Raw genomic sequence first — 25652 nt, 5'->3', positions numbered from 1 at the left:
ATTGGATATTTTTTTATCATATGATGACACATGTTTTAAAATCACCTAATTGCATGATGACACATCATTGTGTACATGAATTATGTATAAAAAATAGGTACACATAACATTGCTCTTAAAATATTGAACTTTAACTTGGACAAAATGACAAAAAACACATAATTTATTATTTTTATTTTGAAATCATATATTAATTCAATCTTCTTTTTACGCTAAGATATTCATCTATCTCTGTGATTGAACCATCAGTAGTAAATTGGAAGACAAATAAATGTTGTTTCATAGTTTTTGGGATACTCTGATTCAAAAAAACTATATAACAATTTTTGTTCCTCTTTTCTTTGATGATAATTCATCATCGTCACCTGTCAATTGTCTTCTCTCATGTTTTATCTCTCCCTTCTGGTCCCTTTCTCTTCCCTTTTTGATTGTTTTCAGTCGAGACAAAGATGAAATAAGGAGAGAGACTGAAGGAAGGGAGAATGATCGACAACTAAAGATGGTGAATTAGCGTCAAAGAGAAGTGGAAAAAACTTTAGAAGGTATTTGTCACTTTTCAAACTTTATGTTAGAGAAAATTGTAAGTTTTTTAAACCTAAAGAGGGAAATATGATAAAATTTTAATTTTTTAATAAATAACAATTTTACCTTTATTCTTAATTAAAATTTTTAATAAAAAATTATTTATAAATAAGTATTTAAATTTTTAAAAATTAAAAAATATAAATTTAAGATTTTAATATACCTTAAGTTTTGACCGTTGGTTTTTTAATTACTTACCCTGATGTTTACTTTGCCATACACTTTAATTCTTTCATTAAAATAACCATTATTAGTACTTATTTAACTTGTTCTCTTAACAAATCTAACATATTGACACTGGCACAACGTATATTTCAAAAATCTAATATACTTATTTTCAGCGCAGATAACTCAATTATATAAATAAATACGTATTTAATGTATAAATACCTATTTACGTGATTGTTTTGTTTGTAAATTGAGTAAGAGGCTTAAGGTCTGCTGCCACCTGTAAAAAGAGCTGACGAAAAAATAAAATAAAATAAAGAAAGAAAGAAAGAATTTATTGCATTAAATTTGAAATTACAGGTTGCTTGCCCCATGACAGACACAGGACCCAGGGCTCTGAGCATGCCAATTGGCAATTGCCAACGCCCAACGGTCAGTATTAAAACCCACTGCAACGGCCTCAGAACTGTTTCTAAAATTACATAAATACCCTTCTTAATTTCCAGCAATTACTAGAATGGCACTCCGCGTGTCGGATTATTAATTTCTAGAATTAAAAAAATAAAAGTCAGAAACTTGTGAAATAATGTTCGTTAAAGGTCGTCCTAGAAAGGACATCTTATCCATTGGTCAATCACTGAAGCCGCGTATCTTTTTTTTTTTTTTTCTAAATAAATATGCATGTTCCCTTCATTTTTTTTTTATTAATTTAATATTGAGCTTTATCAAAGTTTTTTATTCTATTTCTATTTCCATCACACTTTATCTTCCACAAGTTGCTTCCGTTCTGTCCTCTTCATGTTTGAACATAAATGAATTAATGAAGATGGAAAAACAAATTTGTCTGCCGACTTTTAATTAACTTGCATTAATAATTGTAATTATTGTTAATTTTGTTGTTTGGTTTGCAGATCAAACCTATCAAATGTTTTCGTGTATAACTCATCAACCGATATTTGTTTGGTTAATTTTATATCATTGTATAATTAAATAATTTTAAATTAATGATAAAATAATATTAGAATTAGATTCGAATTAAATCAAATTTGAAAAAGATGAAACTCATTTTCAAGGGTTCACCTCAAGCTCGTTGAGCTTGGGATTGGGTTAGTTTGTGTTTGACTCCCTTTATAGATCGGAAGTTCATATCAACTCGAATTAGTATAGACAAATCAAACTTGGCTTGGACTTGCCAAACTCGTTCACTTCTGGTTTGTGCGGTGTAGTTTAAAATTTTTTTTAATATATTTTATTTCAAAAATGTATATGTCAAACTTAGATTCAGACTCATGATTAATTTTCAAATATATTTTAACATAGATTTTGACTCAAATTATTAAATATTTTATTTGAATAATATAATTTTATATTATAAAAAAATAGATTTTTAATTATTAGATTTAATTAATTTTTTATCTTTGGAATCTAGAAGTTAAACCATTATGCACGGAAAACATTTTAATTCAAACAACCCCCTTTTAGATTATTTATCAAACAATTATAACAGAATTATCATTATTTTTTATCTAATAATTATTAATTATATCAATAGTAATGGTTTTGGTGTAAATTAAATTTTAATAATTTATTTATATAATTTGATATGATAATATATAATTAAATGATTATAAAATAAAAAAATAAATAATTATATACCAAATAAATTGTTACGGCTTCCGTTTAAATGAACAAAATAATAGAATTTATTTATATATATAATTTGATTCTTGTATTGAACATATTAGAATGGAGTATAACATAATAATTATTTTCTAATCATAATTCATAATTATAATTTAATAATCGTAATTTATTTCAAACGTAAAAATAATTAAATAAGAGCAGTGTTACATATATAATTTTTGTATATAATTTTATATACAAATAATGATGTGTCATCATGTGATTGAATAGTTAAAAGTTAAATATAAACTAACACATAATCATATAGTGATATATTATTATTTATGTAATAAATTGTGTACATGGGTTTATTGATTAATTAAATAAAGCCAAAATACATTTTCCCACCCAAGGTTTATTACAAACCCAAACTAGTACCTATTAAGTATTGAAAATTTAAACTTCCACCCACATGTTGTTAAAATTAACAGAAATAGTCAATTCTAAAGTAAAATCATTATTTTATCGATAAATTATTAAAAATAATAAAATATTATTCATTTTCTCCTTAGACTTAGAAAACTAACATTTCTCCCATTGGATTAATTTTTAAAAGATCATATTTTTTCTCAGTTTCTTCTCTCCGACTACCTTCTTTATCTATGACCTTCTTTTTTGGGACCTCTTCATCCGCCTTCTCTCCTAATGACATGCAGCTTGGTGGACTCTTTGGTTTTGGTAAACGTATTTTGTCATCTGGTGGTCGTATCTCATTATTGTCGAACATGTCAAAATCAAATGAGATGAAATTGAACAACGACGAAACTATACATAATCGGTTTGGACTATTCGTTTGGCCTATAAAGAGTCCGAATTTGGAAGAATTGTTATAAAAAATGAAGAAAGACGAATCGACGATGATTGGACTCGATGATCGAGTTTTTTGTCCGTCTTCGTTTTTGATGAGGATGACTGTCGGAGGGAAGATGTCATCCATCGCGAACTCCAAGGGAGAAGATGTGATTTGTCTTCAAAGGAAAGTTAACCATTGTTGGCCAAAGTAAGGATACGTTGAAAATGAAACTTTAATAAAGGAAAAATGTGATTTTTTATAAGTTTAATTATGAGAAAAATGGTTAGTTTTATAAATATATATGAAAAATAGATAAAATTTTATTATTTTTAATATATTAACAGTAAAATGATGATTTTATCTTTAAAACTAATTATTTATATTAATTTTAATAATTTATAGACGAAAGTTTGAATTTTTAATAATTAATAGATATTAGTTGGGTTTGTAACAAACCCCGGGTGAGAATTGGCTTTTGGCTGTTAAATAATTAGATACTATTAAGAGTAATTTCAAGGACCACAACTAGATCATGGGAAACTACACCAACAACTACCATATACCGATCCTTTCCATTAATGTAGGATCAAAATCTACGCAACGGCATCGTATTATATGAAGTACAGTTTAATTAAAAAAAACATAATTTATATGATTTCTTGGTAGCACGTCAGACTCAGCCGAACTGATCCAAAAATGCTGGCCGAGCCAAACGGGTTAAAATAAACACAATACAAAAAATTAGATATAGATCATCTTGTATGATTTTAAATATTTAATTATATTATTAAAAAATTATAAATTTATATAAAATTTTAATAATATAATAATTATTATATGAATAACTCAACCAGATTTTTAAAACAAGGTAAATATAATATAAAATTATTAATAATAAAATTATATATAAATTATTTAAATAACATATTATTATTTTATTACCATAAATTTAACATATTTACTTAGATATATACTGGATAATTTATTATTTAGATATTTGAAATAAAAAATTAATGTTTTTTATGGTTAATAATAATAATAATTTAATATACGATGGCAAATACGTAAATAGGACACAATAGTTTGGCAATTGGAAATTTAAATGGGACTATGGGAGGCGGGAGGACAGGTGGACACTATAAAAAGGGACATCTGCCTCTCTGGAAGCCAGCTGCCCAGAAAACCGCTGGCCCTAAATCTTCTCTTTCTTCTCGAACAAACTTACACTTTCTCTTGCTTTGTTAGATTTTCCGTTTCCTTTTTTAATTCTAAACGATTTAAACAAAATAAATTTTAACAAAACATTCTACTTTAGAGAGAAAATAAAGCCAAATATAGAGATCGCAAACCCTAGAAGTGAGCAGCATCAGGATTAGCAGATCCAAAATGAAGCAATGGTGTCTTCTTGCCTGACTATTTTTACGACGTTCGGATAATTTATTCTTGCTTCTCTTCGTCATTTCTCTGTTTCTCGCCGGTTAAGGTAAGGTATTGGAGTGCTTGTTTCACTTTTTCCTCTGATCTGTCTGTTCTGATCGGAAATGTTACCTCTCCGTTTGGTTGCCGGGAAATGAATTTTGAATGTGTTTCTTTTATTGTCTTTTCATGACGTTGAGAGATCTAAGATTTCAACTTCATGAAACATGTAGTTCTTAATCACGTTTATCGGCTACCAAATGCAGCTTTGGTTTTTCATTTCTTTTCGTTCTTTCTTTACTGGGATTGTAATGCGGATATTATATCATAGAGGCGATGATGGTTACTAACAATCCGTGAACTAAAATATTCTGTGATTTTTCGTCTGGTTTTCGTTGTTTTGAGGATAGATCTGCTCTCACCAATAATCATTATTTCATTTCTTTTTCGAGTTTACGTGTTTGGTTTAGATATATGGACCGTTTATTGATTTTATATAGCTTAAAATACAGTGAGGTTATATTGGAATATATATTGGGCTTGTAAGTGTAGAGATCTAAACCCCATTAATTGACTTGTGTGAAGGTTGAATTCATTATATTTATGTTCAACTTCCTTTACTTATATTAGGTGTGAGAGTCTTTTCTTTTAGTCTCCAACACCATCCCTTAAGTACAACCTTCAACGCCCTCATTCAAGTGCAATTACCACCATTAGACTCGTTGATTAAACGGATGTATTGTTATTTGTATCCAGTAATAAGTTAGGATGTTAGGTCTACTGTTTGGCTCTGATATCATATTGGAATATATATTGGGTCTATAAATATGGAAATCGAAACTCATATTACATAAAAATAATTAGTTTGTGTTAAAATTCAATATATCACTCATTTTATTCACTTTTATTTAGTCTTAAGCAGTATACTTTAGAAAAAAAAAAGTTAAATAACCTTTTAGAATGTTCGCTTATTTCTCGTGGCTGTGTTTTTGTGGTCAGGAAATTAACTCCCTTGTGGAAATTGTTCGGGCGTTGATGTCTATAGATGAAGCTTTTATGTTTTTTATTTCTTTTTCTTTGTGTCTCAAAAGATAATCATTTGTGTTATTAGTTTCTTTTTGGAAAAAATGATTTTTGAGATAAAAACGTTAAAGTTTTGGTTTTTCTTTCTATTTTATTTTTATCTTGCTATTAGGACTGACATCTAGAAAGCTAATAACATATCTTAAAAAATTCCATTTGTTTTTTAAAATTATTATTATTATTTTTGTGGGACTCTTTGAATTGTAATGACAGCCAAACCTTTTTCTTTGTGATGTTGAACAAAACCTCAGTGAGTTTCGGTTATTTTGCATTCTCAAAAAAAGGGTCAGTTTTTACTGTTGTGATTATGGGCTTTTCCATCTGCTTCAGTTGTGGATTAATTAATAGATGATTTTTGTAGTACCTTGTTCACATGTGATTTATTTATAAGTGATTTTTTTCTATATCTTGATATATTACACTATAGGTGGTTCCCTCTACATTTTCAAGATGGCTTCTACTGCTGCTACTGCATGTTTTTTTCCAGTTTCTTCTCCATCCTCAGATTCTGTTGCAAAGACCAAGAATATTGGATCTGCTAGTTTGGGAGGTATGAAAGCCAAATCATCTTCTGGGGGTTTGCAGGTTAAGGCCAGTGCCCAAGCGCCTTCCAAAATAAATGGTACTTCAGTTGGTTTGACAAAACCATCGGAAAGCCTGAAGAATGAGGATGAGATGCCTTCATCTCACCCAAGGACTTTTATTAACCAATTACCCGACTGGAGCATGCTTCTTGCTGCCATAACAACCATATTCTTGGCAGCGGAGAAAAAGTGGATGATGCTTGATGCTTGACTGGAACCAAGAAGGTCCGACATGCTTATTGATCCATTTGGTATTGGGAGGATTGTTCAGGATGGTCTGATATTCCGACAAAATTTTTCAATTAGATCCTATGAGATAGGTGCTGATCGTACTGCATCTATAGAGACATTGATGAATCATTTACAGGTGCTTCAAATATTTGATTTTGATTTTTCTTTTAGATGAACCAGCATTTTGAATGTGTTGCTATAATATAAATTAGTTATGTTGAAACACAAAAATACTAAACATGGTTTTTTGATTGCAATGTGGTTTCATTTTATTCTTTCACTTGCCTAATATTTTTTGTTTACATATGTGGCAGGAGACAGCTCTTAATCATGTTAAGAGTGCTGGTCTTCTTGGTGATGGCTTCGGTTCAACCCCAGGGATGTGCAAGAAGAATCTGATATGGGTGGTTACCCGAATGCAGGTTGTTGTAGATCGTTATCCTACCTGGTAAGTTGATCATAGTATGACCCTCTGGTGGCAATTTAATATGAGTGGATAATGTTATCCCCTTATATTTTTTAATTGAAATCATGGTGGTGTGATGACTGTCCGCTGCATGAAATTTATGAGAGTTACTTTGTGGCTAAGAATTAGTTCAGTTATTCAGTTTTTTAGGTTATATCTAAGCTGTAGAAGTATTGTATGTGCTTGAAGGTAAAATTGATAACTTTTGGCTGCCATGAATCAGTGTTCCCATTCAATGAAGAATATAAACTAGCTTAGGAACCTGTGCCTTCCTCCTTAACCAAGCCAAAATGTGAGATAAATAGAGGAAAGAACAGAGTGAATGTGTGAGAGAGAGAGTGTACTGTATTCTTGAAAATGGAAGAAAATCACCCTAACGATGGAGGGTACGAGAGAAACCAATTAGTTTTGGTTTTTTTTTTTTTAATTTTAAATATAGGACGGTGATTGTGAGTTTCATGGTACATTATAACATATGGGACATTATGAATTTGAGGGGTTGTTCCCTGAAAATATGGTAGTTATATTGTGAAAACTGGTTCCTCCGCCCACCCTCCTTTCCCCTTTCTTCCCTTTTCAGAAGCCATTTTTTTTTTTTAAATTTAGTATGCTTTGATTCTTAGGATATACGGCTTTATTGTTCTTATCTGTTTTGGTATTTTCTTGTATACATCAATGAAGATCAATTTACTGTTTTATGTCTCTCTTCAGGGGTGATGTTGTTGAGGTAGATTCTTGGGTTAGTGCATCGGGAAAGAATGGTATGCGCCGTGATTGGCTTGTCCGCGATAGTAAAACAGGGGAAACTTTAACAAGGGCCTCCAGGTAAGGAACATTTTATTTTTAATAGAATTTAGCACTTCCTTTTGGTGTTCTGTATTTGTTATCATCTATGTTTGTGCTGGCTACTGAAACTATATGTTCTTCTAAAACATGTTTAGATGTTGGTTCTGTAGATCTGTTGTATATATCAGTATGTGCTTTTGGGACATATAAGAGTTTTTCTTGGTAGTATTTTCTTTGCATGTAGTTACAATAGTTTTAGGTTTAAAATGTGTAAATCAACAATTTTGCATCTAAATGAGTGATGGTGGTTTATTATTATTTTGATTGGATAGTGATTTTATCAGTTACTGGTATCGTCAGATCTGTCTTGTGACTTATGCTTTTAATGTTTGCAGTGTGTGGGTGATGATGAATAAACAGACTAGGAGATTATCCAAAATTCCAGACGAAGTCAGAGGGGAAATTGAGCCTTATTTTGTAAACTCTGATCCTGTTGTGGATGAGGATGGTAGGAAATTACCAAAACTTGACGACAACACAGCTGATTATGTTCACAGAGGTTTAACTGTAAGTCATTGATTCTAATAATAATGGTTATTGACTTTTTTATTTATAATGACTTTAATCTTGATTCTTAGTTGCCGCCTTCTTGTGACAATTTCATCCTTTTTCAAATGTGCAGCCTAGATGGAGTGATTTAGATGTCAACCAGCATGTTAACAATGTGAAGTACATTGGCTGGATCCTTGAGGTAGATTTTCTATTTTATTTCATTGTGCAGATTTCAGCATTGTAACAACATATTTTCCCCTGATTCTAGTTTGGATATGCTTGCTTAGTAGCTATAGTTTGTCTGCTATGATGCTTACCAAATATCGAGATGCTCAACCTGATTAAAATTCGTGACTCTATGACCACTTTTGACTTTCTGCAACCAGAACCAATCATTTTCTGGCATTAGTTCAATTCCGGAAATTACCATTAAGCACTTGTAGTGCATACATACATGGTAATAGGTTGTGTAATGATTGGGGACAATTAACATTTTATTTTTTTTTGTAACTCCAGCAAAATCTTTGAATATAGATAGATTTGAGTCATTTGACCTGTTATCTGGAATTTATTGCACCAGCATGGTTCCACTATTGTGAGGCTTTGTAGTGTTGTCATGGACGACATGGTTGGTAATTGACCTAAATGCAAAATAAAAAAAAGAAATCTAAATAAAATTTTAGGAAATGGGAATTATAGTATTCTCTCTTGGCTTGACAGAATTCTGTATATGTGACTGCATTTTTTTTTTTTCTGTTTTAAAAGTTGCACGTGTCCTGAACTAGTCTATATAATGCTACTTGTTTCAGAGTGCTCCGCAGGCAATCCTGGAGAGTCACGAGCTTGCATCTATGACTTTGGAGTATCGGAGGGAGTGTGGGAAGGACAGTGTGTTAAAGTCTCTTACTGCTGTCTCTGGTTCTGATGTTGGCAATTTGAGCCACCTTGGCCGTGTCGAGTGCCAGCACATGCTACAACTCGAGGATGGGGCTGAAATAGTGAGAGGAAGGACTGAATGGAGGCCTAAATATGCAAACAACTTTGGGAATGTGGGTGAGGTTCCGGCTGAAAGCGCATAAAACTTGATCATTGTGGCTAGGAGGCCATGGTCACATTGCTTGTGCAGAATCCAATCCTGCTTGTGTTGGATGATTTTTATGCTTCTTTATATGTATTTACTTGTTTGTCCTACTTTAAGAAAAGCTGGAAGTTCAGTGTAATTAGCCTTGCTGCAGTCTCGAATTCCTCTCAACCCTACCAATTCAATTAGCCCTCTTCCCACGGATGCAATGCAAAGATGGATGAATTATATAGAGGGAAATTCTATGGTTGCTTAACCTGTTGAGTTGTTAATTGTTAAGCCCTTTTATTTTCACCTATCTGGATAATCCAGGTTCATGAGCTTTGATAGGACATGATGTATATTTTTGTTGCTTGCTTTTCTGGTTAGGTTGGAGGAGAGTTTGGCAAGTGGAATTGCCCGTCATATTTAGCTGTAAGCCTATGCGATGCTTGATTCTTTTGTTTTTTTCGCTCTTTTGATTGAATCAGGCGGATTGTACAGAGTACACTACACCTCTTGCATGTGAAGTTGCAAGTAATTAATGATAGAATAATAAAACTATTTGAATTTATTTTGAATATATAAATAAATATATATTTAATTTATATTATTGTATGATTAAATAATTTTAAATTAAAAATAAAATAATATTTAAGTTATATATATATATATATATATAATGAAAAGGATTTGAATTGCCCTTTGATGAATAGACACAGATAAAAACGTGTCTGTAAACTAATCTTTTTTATTACCAGGTTTGGATCGGGTAAAGAAAAAATATTGTGGTAATTAATATCATTTATTATTTATATAAAAAAGATTAATTTTATTTTATTATGAATGATAATGTGACAGAAAATATAAATAGTAATTCTATTATTACCTTCAATATTATTAAGATAATATTTATTTTATTATTTTTATTTTTATTTTATTTGTTTAAACAAAAATAATTTTATTTTTAATTAATATAACAAATAATCAAAAAAATATTTTAATATAATTTTCTTTAAAAGCATTTAAATAAAATAATATATTGATATTTTTTATTATTTCTAATTAAATACAATAATTATTTATCAATAAAATTATGTGAATAAACAATAATGTGTCATTACATAATTGAGTATTGATATATCTTTAATTTTTAATTATCTAATCACATAAAAATATGTCACTATTTATGCATATAATATTATTTAATTTATATATATTAATTTTTATTAAATATAATAATAATTTATATATAATAATCTTTTAAATTATTTATTTTTTAATTTTAATAATATAATATTACTCAAACTAAACCCACCCTAAAAGCAACTTTGATCTTAGTCGGTTAGAAGGTAATATTATTATTTTCCCGAATCTAGCAGGACTCTGGATAATGGACTCCAGCCCTCTTTGCCTCTCTTTACATTATTGCAAAGGGTGTAACTTTTTTTTATTTTTTAATTCTATGTATCTTTATATATTTCTATCATTGGAAATTCAGGAATAAAATTGTACATTTTTCAGTTCAAAGTTTCCTTAAAACACTTCTCTAGTTTCATAAAAACAAATATAAAAAAAGACAGTGATTTATTATGATATATTATTATAAAAATTAATATCATACGTATATATTTTTTATACATAATTTAAATATATAAATAATATATTATTATGTGATTATATATTATTTTATTTTTAATTTAAATTAATCAAATTATAAAATAATATATCACTTATATATTTAAATTATATATAAAAAATTTATACTTATAATTTTGTTCGCTACAAAAATGTATTAGTGAAAAGAAAACCATTGGCGATGGGAGACAATGACAAACATGAGGGGTTGAATATATTGAACACAACCCCAAAGTAGTAGGCGGCGGGCTGTGGATGAATTTCGGAGCAGGTGCATGCACAATTCTGATTCTTTACCAGTGCACCTGTTGAGGAAAAGTGTGGATGATGCATTGGACTCATACTAAACAATCACATATTTTAATTAAAAATATAATTATGAAATAATTAATCCCAATTCCATGTTGTAAATCCTTAACATGGCACTAATTGTCATTCAAAATTATTTGGTAATCGAATCAAACTAATTTTTAAATCAAAAATAAATTATTTTAAAAATTAATTCAAATATTGATATAAGAATATTAAAACACTAATTTTTTAATTTGATTAACAGTTTATTTAATTTTTAAAACCAGTTAATCTAATTGAACTAAATCAAAATAGATTAACTAAAAATTCAATTCGATTAATTGATATTTTTAATTTGATTCAAAATTAATTAATTTTAAAATTGATTCAGCTTTGGTTTATAATTTTTTTCAAACCAAAAATTTAGTTTGATTCAAAAAATTAACCAACTAATTCAGTTAACCAGTTTTGTACACCCTTGCCAACCCCGTTACGTTTACTGGTTAGCCCTCCTGAAAGCCGCGTGCGGCTGCCGGTTTTACACTGAAACTGAAACATCTACGTCAACGTTTAATATTGACCCTTGGATTGTTTTGAACAAAGATATACAGGCTTTGATTCGTTGAATTTGAGAGAGACACGTAGCCGACAGCCCAGTCATTGTCACATGCTGTCGGCTGTCAAGAAATTTACTTCTTCACTAACCCTTTCTTTTCCTTATTTGACATTTTTGCCCTCTCCGAAGAACACTTTTACATGATTGTAATTGGTTTTTAATATTCTGTTATTACTCAGTAACTAATCTATGCGTTAAATTGATTGGATGTCAAATTCAAATTCTTACTTTAATAATTTATAACTATATTATTAACTATGCGCTTATTTTAAACGAGTTTGTTACCAACTTTACTTGAATAAATTTAAATTTAAATTTAATATATACGGATTCAAACTTGAATTAGAGTTAAAATATATTTAAAAATTAATCACGAGCTCGAATTTGAATTTAACATATACAAATTTAAGTTAAAAAATATTTCAAAACTAATTATGAGTTCAAACTTAAACTAAAATATATCAAAAAAATTGTTTAAATAACATCACACAAGTTATAAGAAAATCAAATTCAAATAAATAAATTCAACAACCTCGAGTCATGTTTGACTATTTTATACAAATCTGACTCTTATAAGTGATATACGAACCCTTAATTTACAAAATGAATCAAACACAAACCAATTATCCTCTAAACTTAATAAACCTAAACCAAACCTAAACTAAACCCCCTAAAAATGAGTCAAAAATAAATTTTAATTTAATTTAATTCGATCCTATTTTATTATTGACCCAAAATTGATTTATTTATTAAAAATTTTGGTTGAATGAATGGACCGATGGCACGAAGTTTTATGACAGTTGCGTCATGATCACCATGTTACCCTCCTAAAAGTACCGTATCCCATTCCACGTGGCATCTCTTTAGTGGACTACCTTCGTATATATGCCCTTACAACTTTACCCAAACAAAACAAAAACAGGTAGCTGTATGTATGCAGTTGCAATGTCAAACGACGCAACTGCAGACTCCCCGGAGAGTGACGCCAGCATCACCATGAATTTCGACGACACTGAACTCACTTTGGGTTTACCTGGCGAGGGTCGTTCCCCGGCCGGAGGAAAGAGCTACGCAAAACGAGGATTCATCGAGACCGTTGATCTTAACCTGGGAAGCTCCCGCGGCAACGCGAATACCCATGTAAGCAATAACTCTGAAAGTCAAAACGGAAAACTACCGGCTGCCAAGTAAGACTGTGATGATGAAACAGTGCATGCATATGTGTTGATGTTAAGATCATGGATCATTTACATGTCTGTGGAAGTTAACCTTTTTTTTAAAAAAAAAAATCTTTTAACGAGTGAATGTATATGTGTTTAAAGAGCACAAGTTACTGGTTGGCCGCCAGTCCGATCATTCAGAAAGAAGGAGTTAGAGAGGTCGAGTAAGCTTGTAAAGGTGGCGGTTGATGGAGCACCGTATCTGCGGAAAGTTGACCTGGAGATATACAGTAGCTATGAAGAGCTACTGAAGACTTTAGAGAAGATGCTTACCTGCTTCACCCTGCAAGGTCTGTATATATACACACATATATATATATTGATTGTAATTCGTTTAGAAATTAAGAGATGGTTTAATAATTTAGAAGTGTGGTTAACGGGTATTAATTATGTGTAATGAATAATTAAAAAAGGTAATGATAGGAATAAGGTAGGAGGTCGAGTTGCAATGGAATATGTGGCAACATATGAAGACAAGGAGGGCGACTGGATGTTAGTTGGAGATGTTCCTTGGAAGTAAGTTTTGATTTTGAAATCTTGATTTGTGAATTGAGACTTGTATTTATATATTATCCAACATATATATATGTAAATATGTATAGATATTCCCATTTTCAGACTGTCATATCTCTTTCAGTGATCTTTATTTACATGCTGTGATCGGCATCAAATCTTTAAGATGAGACTAAATAATTATATTATAGATTTGGAATAAGTTGAGCCCAGCTTTCTGTTGTGGGTTTGTTTGTTCTTCATTATTTTTTGGTTGCTAAATAATTAATGTTTTTATATATTTCGATAGAATGTTCATGGAGTCATGCAATCGTATCAGATTAATGAAGAGCTCGGAGGCTATGGGGTTAGGTGAATTTCCTTCTCTACAGTTTCAACTCTTAATCTAAATTTTACTTCTTTTTTTTTTTCTTACAGACACTTATTGATTGTTAAATTTCATGTTTCTTTGTAGCTACAGGGACTCCAACAAATTCCTGCATCTCAATTAGAAAATTGAAACAAAATATTAAGAGGATCCAAGGAGTATGATAGTAATCAGTATCATGTACAGTAATGGATATATATCCCTGTTTTTCTGGCTGAGGGAGATGAAAATAAGAGAGAAATCTGGGTTGAATTTTCCTTTTTCATTTTCTGTTGATGGTGTGGAGAAGGAAGCCCACTTGAAATCATTGTTTGTCTAGTAAAAGTGTGCTTCAATAATCACTCTGTTCTCCTCCTCCTTCTCTTCTTCTTCTGATATGATGTCTGCACTGCTCAAAACCAGTATCATAATTTCTCTTTTCTAGAATCCTTCAAATTTTATTTCAATCTGATAAAATCAATCTAAATTACAATCAGGTTGTCTAGAATTCACTAAAATTACTCGCAAGTTTCGCTAAAAAGGGCATCATTAATTTACTGCAGGGTGTACGAGGATATATTTTGTTGCAGGCAGGAAGGTGTGTACATGTATATGTATATATAAATACAAAAGAAGCTTGGGCCAGATGATATGAAATGCTTCACTGCTCTAGAAAGCACAGGCCTATCAATAATAATAAAGCAAAAAATTGATGGGGACAAAATCATTCTACTTTTACTCTCTCTTTTTTTACCCACTTGGAAGTGCATGCACTGTCCTTAAACATGATAGATATTCTCTTAAAAATAATAATTAACTTCTTGGATCCATAAAAGTTTGCTGTTTTTTTAACCCACAAAACATAATATTTGCTACACAGTTGAAACTTGAAATGCTGTAGACCTAGGCATTATAGCATACTAATTTACAAGGAGACCAAATGGATATATATATATATATATATATATATATAAATTTTCATTCCATCTTATTGTGAAAAGCTATAACCAGTTTGAGTTGACTATTACAACACAACAACTCATAAAACAAAAGGAGTGGTTAAAAATGGTGAGCTGACTATTACTGTAATTGGGTAAAAATACAACAAAATGAAATTATGTTTGTTTTGATTTGAACTTACACGAAAAAGATGACATTTTTACAGTAGCGATAATGCGTAGACTATGCATGAGATGAGCAAAGCAATGCAAATATGTTGTGGGTTTGTTACTTTCTACTTTCTGTCCATTTCAAGTGATTGAATTTTATGAATGGAATGGTATAAATTTATGAAAAAAATTCTATTGGTACTGAAAATGAATGGAAAAGGGTTCTGATTCAATTTAAATCAATGAGAATCTACATTATTGAACAAACACAGGGACCCAAACTGTAATTTTTACCTTCTCCTCTCACCTGTTGGTTGTGTACCTGCAAGGCAACTGCAATGCTCAGACTCCTATTATTCTCTTGTATCGAGGAACCTCTCTTCATCATTCATGGAGATCCATGAGAATCCTCCCAAAATACCATAAAGTAGATTGCCCATTTTCTCTTCATTGCATTATTAACCATGCCTTTCTTTTTGTCCCTTCTTTTTTAGTTCAACCGTCTCTCTCTCTCTCTTCCCCCTGTAACATTTGAAATATTCAACAGGTTTTTACTCTCTCTCTCTTAAAATCTTTAGTTTTGGTTTAATGCATCATCTTTTGTTCCTGTTCTTTGTTTGATGCTGAATTATTTTAAATACTGCCGTTAAAATCTTATATCGTGTTGGTGTTTCTGATCTTGAAGCCTTTTAAGATCTGGGGTTTGTCCTTTTGTTTCATGTTTTGAAATTTGGTTTAGATCCTTGTTGAATTTACTTACCGGTTCTCGTTATAAACCCGGATCTACGGTTTTGGTTCTCCAATTTCATGTTGTGGCCAAAGCTTAAGTCTTTAATTTGTATATGTTAAGATCATTGTTGATGGTAAACCTCAGTTTCCTTCTAGATTATGACCATTGTTTTTTTTTAATTTTTAATTTTTAATTTCTTTTTCAGTTCTGTGTGTAGACGATTTCCATGAACTTGATCTGGGTTGGCTTTCTCACCTTACGGAATTGAAACTTGTTCCTTTTGCAACTCTTGAGGTTCACAGTGTCTAGATTCTCAACTAGTGTAATGTGGTAATGCTGATTTTTTACTTGGAGTATGCATCGTGTCAACATTAAACTAAATTGTTGTTCCTCTGAAATTAGTGTTTAGGATTTTTCATGGTGAATTTCCAGTTAATAATAACCTGGCTTTTTTAATTCATCTTTTCACCTGCTATGTTCTTGTCTTCCTGTTGCCATTATCATTTTTCTGACCTTATATGAGTTTTAGTACTGTTTTTAGTGGCTTCATCATTGATCTCTTCTGTTAAAATTGTTGTTTATCGTCATCTTTGAATGTTATTATCTGCAGATATTGTGTCATCAGGTTAAGAATTCAAGTCTAGGATAAGATCCTCTATATTAATAATTTTAGCATGAATCCATTTGTCTGCAATTAAATCATAATTTCTAACACTTGTGAATTACTATTGAATTTCTGTACTGATATGCCAAAGTAAATCACAACTGATTCAAATCCAAGGCTGTCTCAGTTTCTTTTGCTAGAGTATTGCTATGTCAATTGTCAACCTTCCCTTCCCCTTTGTGATTCTTTCTGTATCTAGTAAATAAATGCCAACTGTGGTCCAGGCACTTATTCTGCTGAAGATTGCTGCATTTCCATCATGCTCAAGCAAATTCTAAGCAAACTTCCTCGGAAGTCACCAAAATCTGATCCACCAGATTCAGCTGAGGCTAATTCTGGCAGCAATTGTTCGAATTTCAGCAATGTCGTTCAATGTACAAATGGTGGAAATAGTCTTTCAACTAGACTGAGTGTTGTTAAACGGGTCTCTTCGGCTGTTTTTCCTGCAAGCATCATGTCTGGAGCGGATGATGTGGAGCCGCATCTATCCTTCAAAGATGTGTCCAATCAGCAAAAGCAGAACTTATTCGTCAGTAAGTTGAATATGTGCTGTGAGGTTTCTGATTTCAGTGATCCTGAGAACAATACTGCTCAGCAAGATCTTAAGCGACAGACACTGATAGAACTTGCTGATTTTGTTTCTTCTGGATCAGCAAAATTCACTGAACCAGCAATTTCTGCAATGTGTAGAATGTGTGCAATTAACCTGTTTAGGGTTTTTCCACCAAAGTGTCGCTCTACTTGTACTGGTGGTGAAGCTGACGATGAAGAACCGATGTTTGATCCTGCTTGGTCACATTTGCAAATTGTGTATGATCTACTCCTGCGGTTTACCAGTTACAGTTCTCTTGATGTAAAGGTGGCGAAAAAGTATGTAGATCACTCATTTATTTTGAGATTACTTGAACTATTTGATTCAGAGGACCCAAGAGAAAGGGACTGTTTGAAAACAATTTTGCACAGAACTTATGGGAAATTCATGGTGCATCGACAATTCATTCGACAAGCTGTTAGCAATATCATATATCGTTTTGTTTTTGAAACTGAACGGCACAATGGTATTGCCGAACTGTTGGAAATCTTTGGGAGTATTATTAGTGGGTTTGCATTGCCTCTGAAGGAAGAACACAGAACATTCTTATGCAGAGCTTTGATTCCTCTACACAAACCAAAATCAATGGGCATTTATCATCAACAATTAACATATTGTGTTGTACAGTTTATAGATAAGGATCCAAAGTTGGCAACTACTGTGATTAAGGGACTTTTGAAGTTCTGGCCAGTAACAAACAGCCAGAAAGAGTTGATGTTTATAAGCGAGTTGGAAGAGGTTTTGGAGATGACTAGCATGGCTGAGTTCCAGAAAATAATGGTTCCACTTTTTCGGCGCATAGGATGCTGCCTCAATAGCTCCCATTACCAGGTATACGTTTGTCTTCATAAAGTGCCTCTAAACGAAGTATATGTTTTGCTTGCCATCTTTAACTCCAATTTTTTCATGCCTGTTAATTGAAGTTCCAGACTTTGGTTATTTAATCAATTCAAGCTATTTTACATACTCTTCTATTGGCATGTTTGTTCTTTTTAATCTTTTGAACTAGAATACTTTTCCTCCACCTGTAGGAAGATATGTGTTGATGACTTGTTTAGGTTAAGGTGAAGACACTGCCATGGTTTTCATCAATCTAAAATCAGGATTTAAACTGATGACAAATGAAATTTGCTGCAATAAATTGTTTGCTACTTATTGTGACATTGAAATTTGGACGTACAGCTTAGTTATGTGTTTGCCTCCATATTGGTCAGTGATGCCTACATCCTTAATGCAAATTATTAGTGCCCCATAAGCTGTTAATGAGAGGCGATATAATTGTCTCAGAAGAGCATAGTGAAGTTGTTTTCATTCTTTTTTCTTCTCTACCAATTTCAGGTTGCCGAACGGGCTCACTTATTATTGAACAATGAGCACATCCTTAATCTTGTTAAACAAAATCGGCAAGTCATTGTGCCTCTTGTTTTCTCCGCTCTTGAACGCAACACCCAGAATCACTGGAACCAAGCAGTACTTAATCTGTCACAAAACATGAGGAAAATGTTCTGTGAAATGGATGAAGAGCTAGCTCTTGCTTGCCAACATAAGGTAGAGGAGGAGAATTCTCTATTAATCGTGGAAGCTGAGAAGCGCAAATTAACTTGGCAACGTCTGGAAACTGCCGCTGGTTTCCAATCCTCTGCTGATTATATTATGACTCCCATGAAGCCTACCATATGCTCTGTCGCATGCTGATTGTTAATGCCTGTAATTTGGAAAAGAGAAGAAAAATACCATTTCAGCTCTGATTGCAGAAACAGAAGCTGGCTATTGAATTTGGGCAGGTTTTGGATGCAAATAGGTTTGTCTCTATACTATGTTATGTTGAGCAGTATTGCTGCTGTGATAAAAGGTTTATTTGGCATTTGGGTGTCTAGTTGGAAGAGCCCTTCTGTTGTACGGATGTCTCTTTCTGTCTTTGTCAGAGGTCGTTTGTTTTGCCCATAATTTATTCTTACAAGATTTGTATTTTCTTTTCTGGTTAAAATTATGAAGTTCTTGGTTTCTACCCCAGAATAGTTGTATAGGATGTGTATTTGAGGCTAGTCTTGTATTAAAGTCTACATGTGATCTCCACAGCTGCTTCTTGGTGGTGTTTTGGGATAATGAAGCTACTTTATTTTTCATCCTAACAGTCTAATTCAATCTGCACCAGTCAATGTGGGAAAAAAATGTATATAGAATTGCTCCTTTGGTCGAACCACTTTCCATAAATATACATAGACTTGCAATCTCAAATGGTGTCAATTATCCTGTAACGACTCCACCATCTGTACATGGGATAATAGCTAGGGTTGGATCCCAACTAAAGGTGGTTCAACGTAGGTCAGTTTGATTCGAATTTATTTTATCCAAATTCGAACCGAATCTAAATCGAAAGATTTGATTTGTTTTTAAACCAATCTAAACTCGAGTTAAAAAGTGTTCAACTCAGTATGACTCGAATTCATAATTCGAATCGGTAGTTTGAATTCATAACTTGATTCAATTATCGTGGTTCAGATCAGTTCGAATGCATAGTTTGAATTGGTGGTTTAAATTCGTGATTCGCTTTAATTCGAATTAATGGCTTGAATTGTTGATTTTGTTTATTATTTAGGTAAATTACGTTATTTTATTAATGAACCACAAATTCAAACTATTATATCAAATTGAATCGAACCATGAATTCAAACTATATATTTAAGTTGAATTATTTTTTATTCAAGTTAAACTCAAATTATCTTTAATTTTGATTTAATGAATTCGATCTGAACTACTTTTTTTAAAACCGAACTCAAATAAAAGAATGTTTGGACTTAATCGGTTCGTATCCACCCTTTAACGGTTTTTAGTAGAAGATGATAGTTTAGTATGAGCTATAAATAACTGATTTGCCAATGTGAAAGCGCATCTGGAAGTAGGAGTACGTTGATATGGAAGTATTTAGACAACAAGGATTAAACTCGATCAAAATAAATAAGAACCCACCACCATGTTTCCTCATCGTCTACTGGTGCTAAAAATCCCCCTCGCCCACTGCACTTCTCACAATCTTTAGATTCTCTTTGCTTATCTTGTGGAACCTACTCTACCTTGAGAAACTTTACTTAATAATTATTAATTTTATTACAGAGATAATGCATGCAGCAGCAGCTTCTCAAGAAATGGCATACTATGATCATGTCCGCAGCCGCAGGCGCCATTAAGAAAAAAGGCTTCCTTTACGCTCGCTTTGTCTGTCTTTTTGTTGGCTTAATTATAGCCTTTGTTTCTATTGCTTTCTTCATTATTTCGGTTTACATCTTTTTACGTTAGCACAATCTGTTGAACCACCGTATGTGAATTCTCTAAACCATTATGAAGATGGATTCTTTATTATTAGGCAATATTATATGTATTCATTTTAAATACATAAATATTTACATATACACTTACATGTGTCATCACATGATTAAGTATAGTTTTATCATTAATTCAAACTCACCCAATTACATAATGACATATATAAGTATATACACATTTATGTATCTAAAAAGGTACATATAATTTTATTGTTTATACTTATGCTCCCACTCTCCCTCTGCCGTAAGAAATTATGTACCCAGAAAGCTATATGCTTATACTTTGGGCATGTGAACGGAGTTAAAGTTCTACTGATATTTCTGGCTGACGGCAAAACCAAATCAGTTATATGATACTCAGTAATGAATTTGTTTCACACAAAATGGTTGCCCGCTGTTGGCATATTACTATTACCATACAAGTGTTTACGTCTACATCCCAACATGGTTTACCATCTAATTTGGTAATGCCCAAAAGTTCTCGCACTGCATTTACTCAAAAGCGAGAGCTAAAGCAGATAGGCAAAACCTATTCTCGAGCAAAAATGAGCTTTGCCACTTGACAGGCATCCTGCTATTTCCAGCCCGAATTGTCTTAGATGGTGAAAAGCTTGATATTCTTATAAGTTGTTTAGAAGAATATCTGTCAGTAGATAAACCAAATAAATTTCTAAGCCAAGTTGACTACTTCTATGTGGTACCTCCTCTAAGGCAGGGTTGAATCAACAAAAATTTTGGCACAGTTAAGTTACCTGGTCCGTTATAAATGCTTCAGTTCTGGTAAGCTTCAATCAAACACAGGGACACACGAAAATTCCCAGTTTCGCTAATGCAATCACAACTAGACCAATCAAAGTGTGCAGGCATCCTCACTACAAGTATATGACAGCTGAGGATACATACAGAGAAGATTAAAAATAAAAATTTATGAGGTACAAGGAACGATGGTGGCAGAGAGTAGAGACGACAGCCAAAAGGTTAATTGTGTCTCCCTCTACCCCTCCCTCTTCCTGTTCCTGTTCCTCTTCCCCTTCCTCTCCCTCTCCCTCTCCCTCTCCCTCTCCCTCTTCCCCTTCCACTCCCTGTGTTTTCCAAACCATGAATCCTATCATCATCTTTTTCATAATTAAACATGCTCATTTTAATATTCTCTGCTGCTGAATCATGCATTCCCCTTTGCACCTGAACAAAGTAGAAAACCAATTAGATCAAGCACTGCAATCTGTAAGGAAATAGAAAACAAGAGTCAAAGATGAAAGTACAGTAGCATGAGATTCTTCCAAATCAAGTTGGTTTTGAAGCTTCCATGCAAGATCTTCATCATTACTGGTATCAGGAAGCTCATTTTTAATTGACAGCTTCACTGCCCCTTTACTCTTTTCCCACTCATCAAGGGTGAAAACCTTAGACTCTTCTTGTCTTCCTTTCCCTCTATTTTTTCGACCTCTAGAATAATGATTATCTTGATTGGGATTACTCATTTTCTGGAGAAGTTTTTGGGAAGCCGCTTGGTTTTGAGCAGGAAAAGATTCAACAGCTGCCAAACAGAAAGATAAATATTAGTATAGCAGTACAGATTTACATGATTCTTATACAACTGCCGGTAAGTACAAAGATCTACATGCCACTTTTATCATTACAATTAGATTTCAGACATCAAGAAATAATCTAATTCCTATCTGATTCCATTTATTTTTCCTTAAGTAAATCAGGTAACTACACAACTTAACAATGCTGATCAATCATCAATATACATGAATAGTATGGTGCACTGCAGAAATTTGGCCTCCTCCTAGACACCATCTTCCTTACAAACATAAGAATTACTATCTTCTGTGTAAGAAATATAGTCCATAAATGGATACATAAGCTCCATTATGTTTTTCTTGTGTTCTCACCATAAAACATAACCACATTATAGACCAGGCTGCCTTACTGTGATAGAAATAAAATTATATCATGTGAAATCTGGAGGCACCATCACACAGAATCAAAGGGGCAAATAAATGATATAACAAACTCGCACCTTCTTTTGGTCTTGCCTGAGAGCTACTCGGCTTTTCTTCAGTCCTTTCGTCAAGGGAAGTCCCTTGTAGACTATTAATCGAGTTGCTTGTTCTCAGATCAGAGCTCAGCTGACTACTTTTCAGCCGAACTTCAGCAATTCCAACAGCTTCCACAGCAATAGGTTCATTAGTCTTTAAGGTCCACGGAGAGTCATCTGCAAAGCATCAACCTTAGTTCATTGAGTGAGAAATGTATTTGTCACCAAAGTGCAAATAACAATTACTGAGAAAAAATTCTATCAAGAGAAACATTAACAGCTCCAGTTTTCATGACAAGTTTTTATCAAGTATGAGAAGCACACCTTTGTTCTTCACTACACACTGCTTTTAAAAGGGTCCTTCAAAATGAGGGAAGATGAAAAAAATGATAGAAATAAATAAAATGCTATGTAGAAGTAATTGTGGAAAAACAAGTGTTGACTGTTGTAGGCTGACAAAAGAAGATTAGGTGGGCTAGTTTTGTCCTAGGTGAGTAGAGTTCTGAAGCTTAGGTGGCTGCCATTTAATGATGTGGCTGGCGGTCAGATGACTCTTTTATGATAACAAATCTGCAACAAATCACCCAAAACTTGGTACAGCATGACCGAACAAAGCACATAAAAGTGGGCATGCACTTTATTAAGGAGAAGTTTGATCTACACACCTTATGTCTTTCAGATGCCAACTAGCAGATGTGCTTACCAAGGGGCTGAGTAGTGTGGTGTTTCTAACAATAGTATCTAAGCTGAGAATGGAGAATATCTATTCACTAGGTTGAGGGAAGTGTGGAAAAACAAGTGTTGACTGTTGAAGGCTGTGAAAGTAAGTTTAGGTTGGCTAGTTTTGTCCTAGGTGAGTAGAGTTCTGTAACTCAAGAGGCTTCCATTTAATGATGCAGCTGGTGGTCAGAAGTTTTCATCTTTGGGGTCTGCTTCCTGTATATAATTCAACTCTTTAACTATTGAGAAATAATTGAAAAAAAGGTAGAGTGTTCCTATCTTTCTCACAGTAATAATAAACTGCAGCTAAAAAATAGCAAAATTATTAAATCAGATATTGCAAAGGGCACAAGATACCTTGGTGTAATCTGCCACGCTGAGCAAACCGATGTGAAGTTGCCCTAATCTGCAACTTCTCAAATGGAGGAGGACCACCACCATCACTTTCTTGTGGTGGTCTTACAGAAGATCGGGAGGACACCGAATATTTTCTACTCATCTCCCATTCTTCATAGAGTGATTGTACAACACCCCCTAAAATTGTAATCACTTTTGGATTCAAACACAATATACCACTATGTACTGCAACTTTATTCTCCAAACGGACCTGCCAACCAAGATTATTGATAAATAAAATATCAATATTGACACAGGCAACATCAAGAAAATTCAAGTAGTATCCTAATAGTTTTTTCTTAAAAGTCATAAAATCTGGACATTTTCCATGAACTAAATCACAACATCCCAAGAACAATAGAACAGTTTATCATGATTACAAATCAATTCAAATAATCTAAGGGGCTGCTACAAGAAGGGTATATAAAGGAATTCAAACAAAACAATCATAATCATGATAAACATTGCAAGTTAGACAAGAAAATAAGAATACCTTTGTGCCAGGAACTACATCATTAGAAATAGCTGGGATATGCGTGTATTCTATTGCGGTTACTTCACTGTGCCCATCCGTAAGAGTTAATCTTAGCAAACGCTCACTACTTGAATTTCCAGAAAAATCCTCAATGCTGCTCCTGGATATGTCCCTAGCTGAAGATATCTGATCAACACAGAGGAAACAATAAAAAAAAAGGCCAAAATAGACCTAATATAATGAAGTACCAATGTTAAGTTTTTTTCTTCAAACCAATATAACACTAACCCTTCATTATAAACTAAGAAAACAACACTCAGTAGCTGAGAACATACAAGGCTGATCACCTGCTGATGCGGCTGTCACATATCAGTAATCCATTATTCGCTATAAGTGTAACAGAAAATTGATACATGTCAGCCACGAACCTAAACATTTGAATAAAACTTTTACTCTTTTGGTAACTGTTCCAATTTTTACTAGAAAATTCACATTCATTGTAACTAAAACAAAATTATACGACTCTCATAAGCTAAGTTGGTTAGAATTTTTGCTTACAGAATTTAATCTCAAACAATTGTGTGCTTATTTCAAGAAAGAAAGAGAGAGATTGCCTGGAGGACTTTGGGGCCTTGAATATGAGATAGCTTTCGGACAGAGTCAGGCAACGACTTGCCCCCGATGGATCGAAGGTCCATATTAAGTAGGTCCGGTTCAAGTGAATCGACCACCGTACTGGTTTCCCTATCATCGGCCAAAGCGGAGTGTATGACAATTAGGGCTCTAAGTTGCTGGATATCGCCGAAACACCAACCTCTGGTTCTTAGGGTTTCGATGACGGCCTCTGCTGAAGAATTCGAGCTTTCTTCCATTTTTACGACCTTTAGCGCCTGTTTGGTGTGCTTTTGATTTTGAGAGATGTTGTTGGGCCTTAACGATCGTCAGTGTAGGAAGCACAAAACACCTCATGCCTGTAATAAAAAAAACATATCCATAAAAAATTGATAAAATATTACATCCTTGGAAAAAAATATTTGAATTTGAGTTTACGTTATATTTATAAATTTTTAATTTTATTGATATCATAATTATAGATTCAATTATTATATCATAAATTTATCTATTTAATCATAATTATCAATATTTTATGATATATGATATATATTTTACAATACTATACAATATAATTTAGATAAAAAATTATATATATCATAAAATATATCAAATTAATACAATATAATAAATGTATTGTATAATATGATACGTATCTTATAATATAATACATATTTAAATTTATATATAAAAAATTTAAAATTTTTAAAAATATTTATAATATTTTTTAAAATGATGATGTATTAATTAATTATTTTATTATTTTAATTTTTAAAATTTATATCATATAATATAATACAATATTCAATATATAATATAAAAAATTAAACTACCACGCGTTCAATCAATATGAATGGTCTCGTTAACACACACACACATTACTATATATCTGACTTAGGCCTGATGATTTCTTACATTATCTATATAATTTGGTTTTAAAATAGGCCAAAGGACTATTT

General features: G+C 32.4%; 3 protein-coding genes and 1 pseudogene across 6 annotated transcripts; 3 read left to right on the top strand and 1 right to left on the bottom strand.

Moving 5' to 3' along the window:
- The first annotated feature begins 4383 nt into the window (after positions 1-4383).
- Positions 4384-9832, top strand: LOC123199932 (annotated as a pseudogene).
- Positions 9833-12861: 3029 nt separating this feature from the next.
- Positions 12862-14390, top strand: LOC123199934 (auxin-responsive protein IAA1-like). 2 transcript variants are annotated; one of them, XM_044614981.1, is made up of 5 exons: positions 12862-13136; positions 13272-13459; positions 13583-13685; positions 13972-14033; positions 14143-14390. In XM_044614981.1, the coding sequence occupies exons 1-5, from the start codon at positions 12880-12882 to the stop codon at positions 14211-14213; spliced, it is 681 nt and encodes a 226-aa protein (XP_044470916.1). In that variant the 5' UTR covers positions 12862-12879; the 3' UTR covers positions 14214-14390. The 2 variants fall into 2 exon arrangements, with proteins under 2 accessions (XP_044470916.1, XP_044470915.1); XM_044614980.1 differs by having other exon boundaries at positions 14137-14390.
- A 952-nt stretch (positions 14391-15342) lies between these two features.
- Positions 15343-19249, top strand: LOC123199931 (serine/threonine protein phosphatase 2A 57 kDa regulatory subunit B' kappa isoform-like). 3 transcript variants are annotated; one of them, XM_044614978.1, is made up of 4 exons: positions 15343-15684; positions 16073-16197; positions 16756-17954; positions 18462-19249. In XM_044614978.1, the coding sequence occupies exons 3-4, from the start codon at positions 16791-16793 to the stop codon at positions 18816-18818; spliced, it is 1521 nt and encodes a 506-aa protein (XP_044470913.1). In that variant the 5' UTR covers positions 15343-15684; positions 16073-16197; positions 16756-16790; the 3' UTR covers positions 18819-19249. The 3 variants fall into 3 exon arrangements, with proteins under 3 accessions (XP_044470913.1, XP_044470912.1, XP_044470914.1); XM_044614979.1 differs by lacking the exon at positions 15343-15684 and adding an exon at positions 15746-16000; XM_044614977.1 differs by lacking the exon at positions 16073-16197 and having other exon boundaries at positions 15344-15684.
- Positions 19250-21170: 1921 nt separating this feature from the next.
- LOC123200662 (tudor domain-containing protein 3) lies at positions 21171-25058 on the bottom strand. The gene is made up of 6 exons (XM_044615982.1): positions 24696-25058; positions 24100-24267; positions 23568-23817; positions 22473-22667; positions 21709-21983; positions 21171-21628 (listed from the first exon to the last, which is right to left on the bottom strand). The coding sequence occupies exons 1-6, from the start codon at positions 24951-24953 to the stop codon at positions 21425-21427; spliced, it is 1350 nt and encodes a 449-aa protein (XP_044471917.1). The 5' UTR covers positions 24954-25058; the 3' UTR covers positions 21171-21424.
- Between the last annotated feature and the right edge of the window lie 594 nt (positions 25059-25652).

This window comes from Mangifera indica, chromosome 17 (genome assembly GCF_011075055.1).
Source record: "Mangifera indica cultivar Alphonso chromosome 17, CATAS_Mindica_2.1, whole genome shotgun sequence".
Taxonomy (NCBI): domain Eukaryota; kingdom Viridiplantae; phylum Streptophyta; class Magnoliopsida; order Sapindales; family Anacardiaceae; genus Mangifera; species Mangifera indica.
The sequence above is the reverse complement of the archived record's forward strand: the minus strand, read 5'-3'. Positions and strand labels throughout refer to the sequence as shown.

Coding starts and splice junctions, on each gene's coding strand:
- LOC123199931 (XM_044614978.1), top strand. CDS start 16,791: ATGCTCAAGCAAATTCTAAGCAAACTTCCTCGGAAGTCACCAAAATCT. Junction 17,955..18,461: donor TCAATAGCTCCCATTACCAG/GTATACGTTTGT, acceptor TACCAATTTCAG/GTTGCCGAACGGGCTCACTT.
- LOC123199934 (XM_044614980.1), top strand. CDS start 12,880: ATGTATGCAGTTGCAATGTCAAACGACGCAACTGCAGACTCCCCGGAG. Junction 13,137..13,271: donor GGAAAACTACCGGCTGCCAA/GTAAGACTGTGA, acceptor ATGTGTTTAAAG/AGCACAAGTTACTGGTTGGC. Junction 13,460..13,582: donor TACCTGCTTCACCCTGCAAG/GTCTGTATATAT, acceptor TAATTAAAAAAG/GTAATGATAGGAATAAGGTA.
- LOC123200662 (XM_044615982.1), bottom strand. CDS start 24,953: ATGGAAGAAAGCTCGAATTCTTCAGCAGAGGCCGTCATCGAAACCCTA. Junction 22,668..23,567: donor GCGTGGCAGATTACACCAAG/GTATCTTGTGCC, acceptor GATGCTTTGCAG/ATGACTCTCCGTGGACCTTA. Junction 21,629..21,708: donor TGGAAGAATCTCATGCTACT/GTACTTTCATCT, acceptor TACTTTGTTCAG/GTGCAAAGGGGAATGCATGA.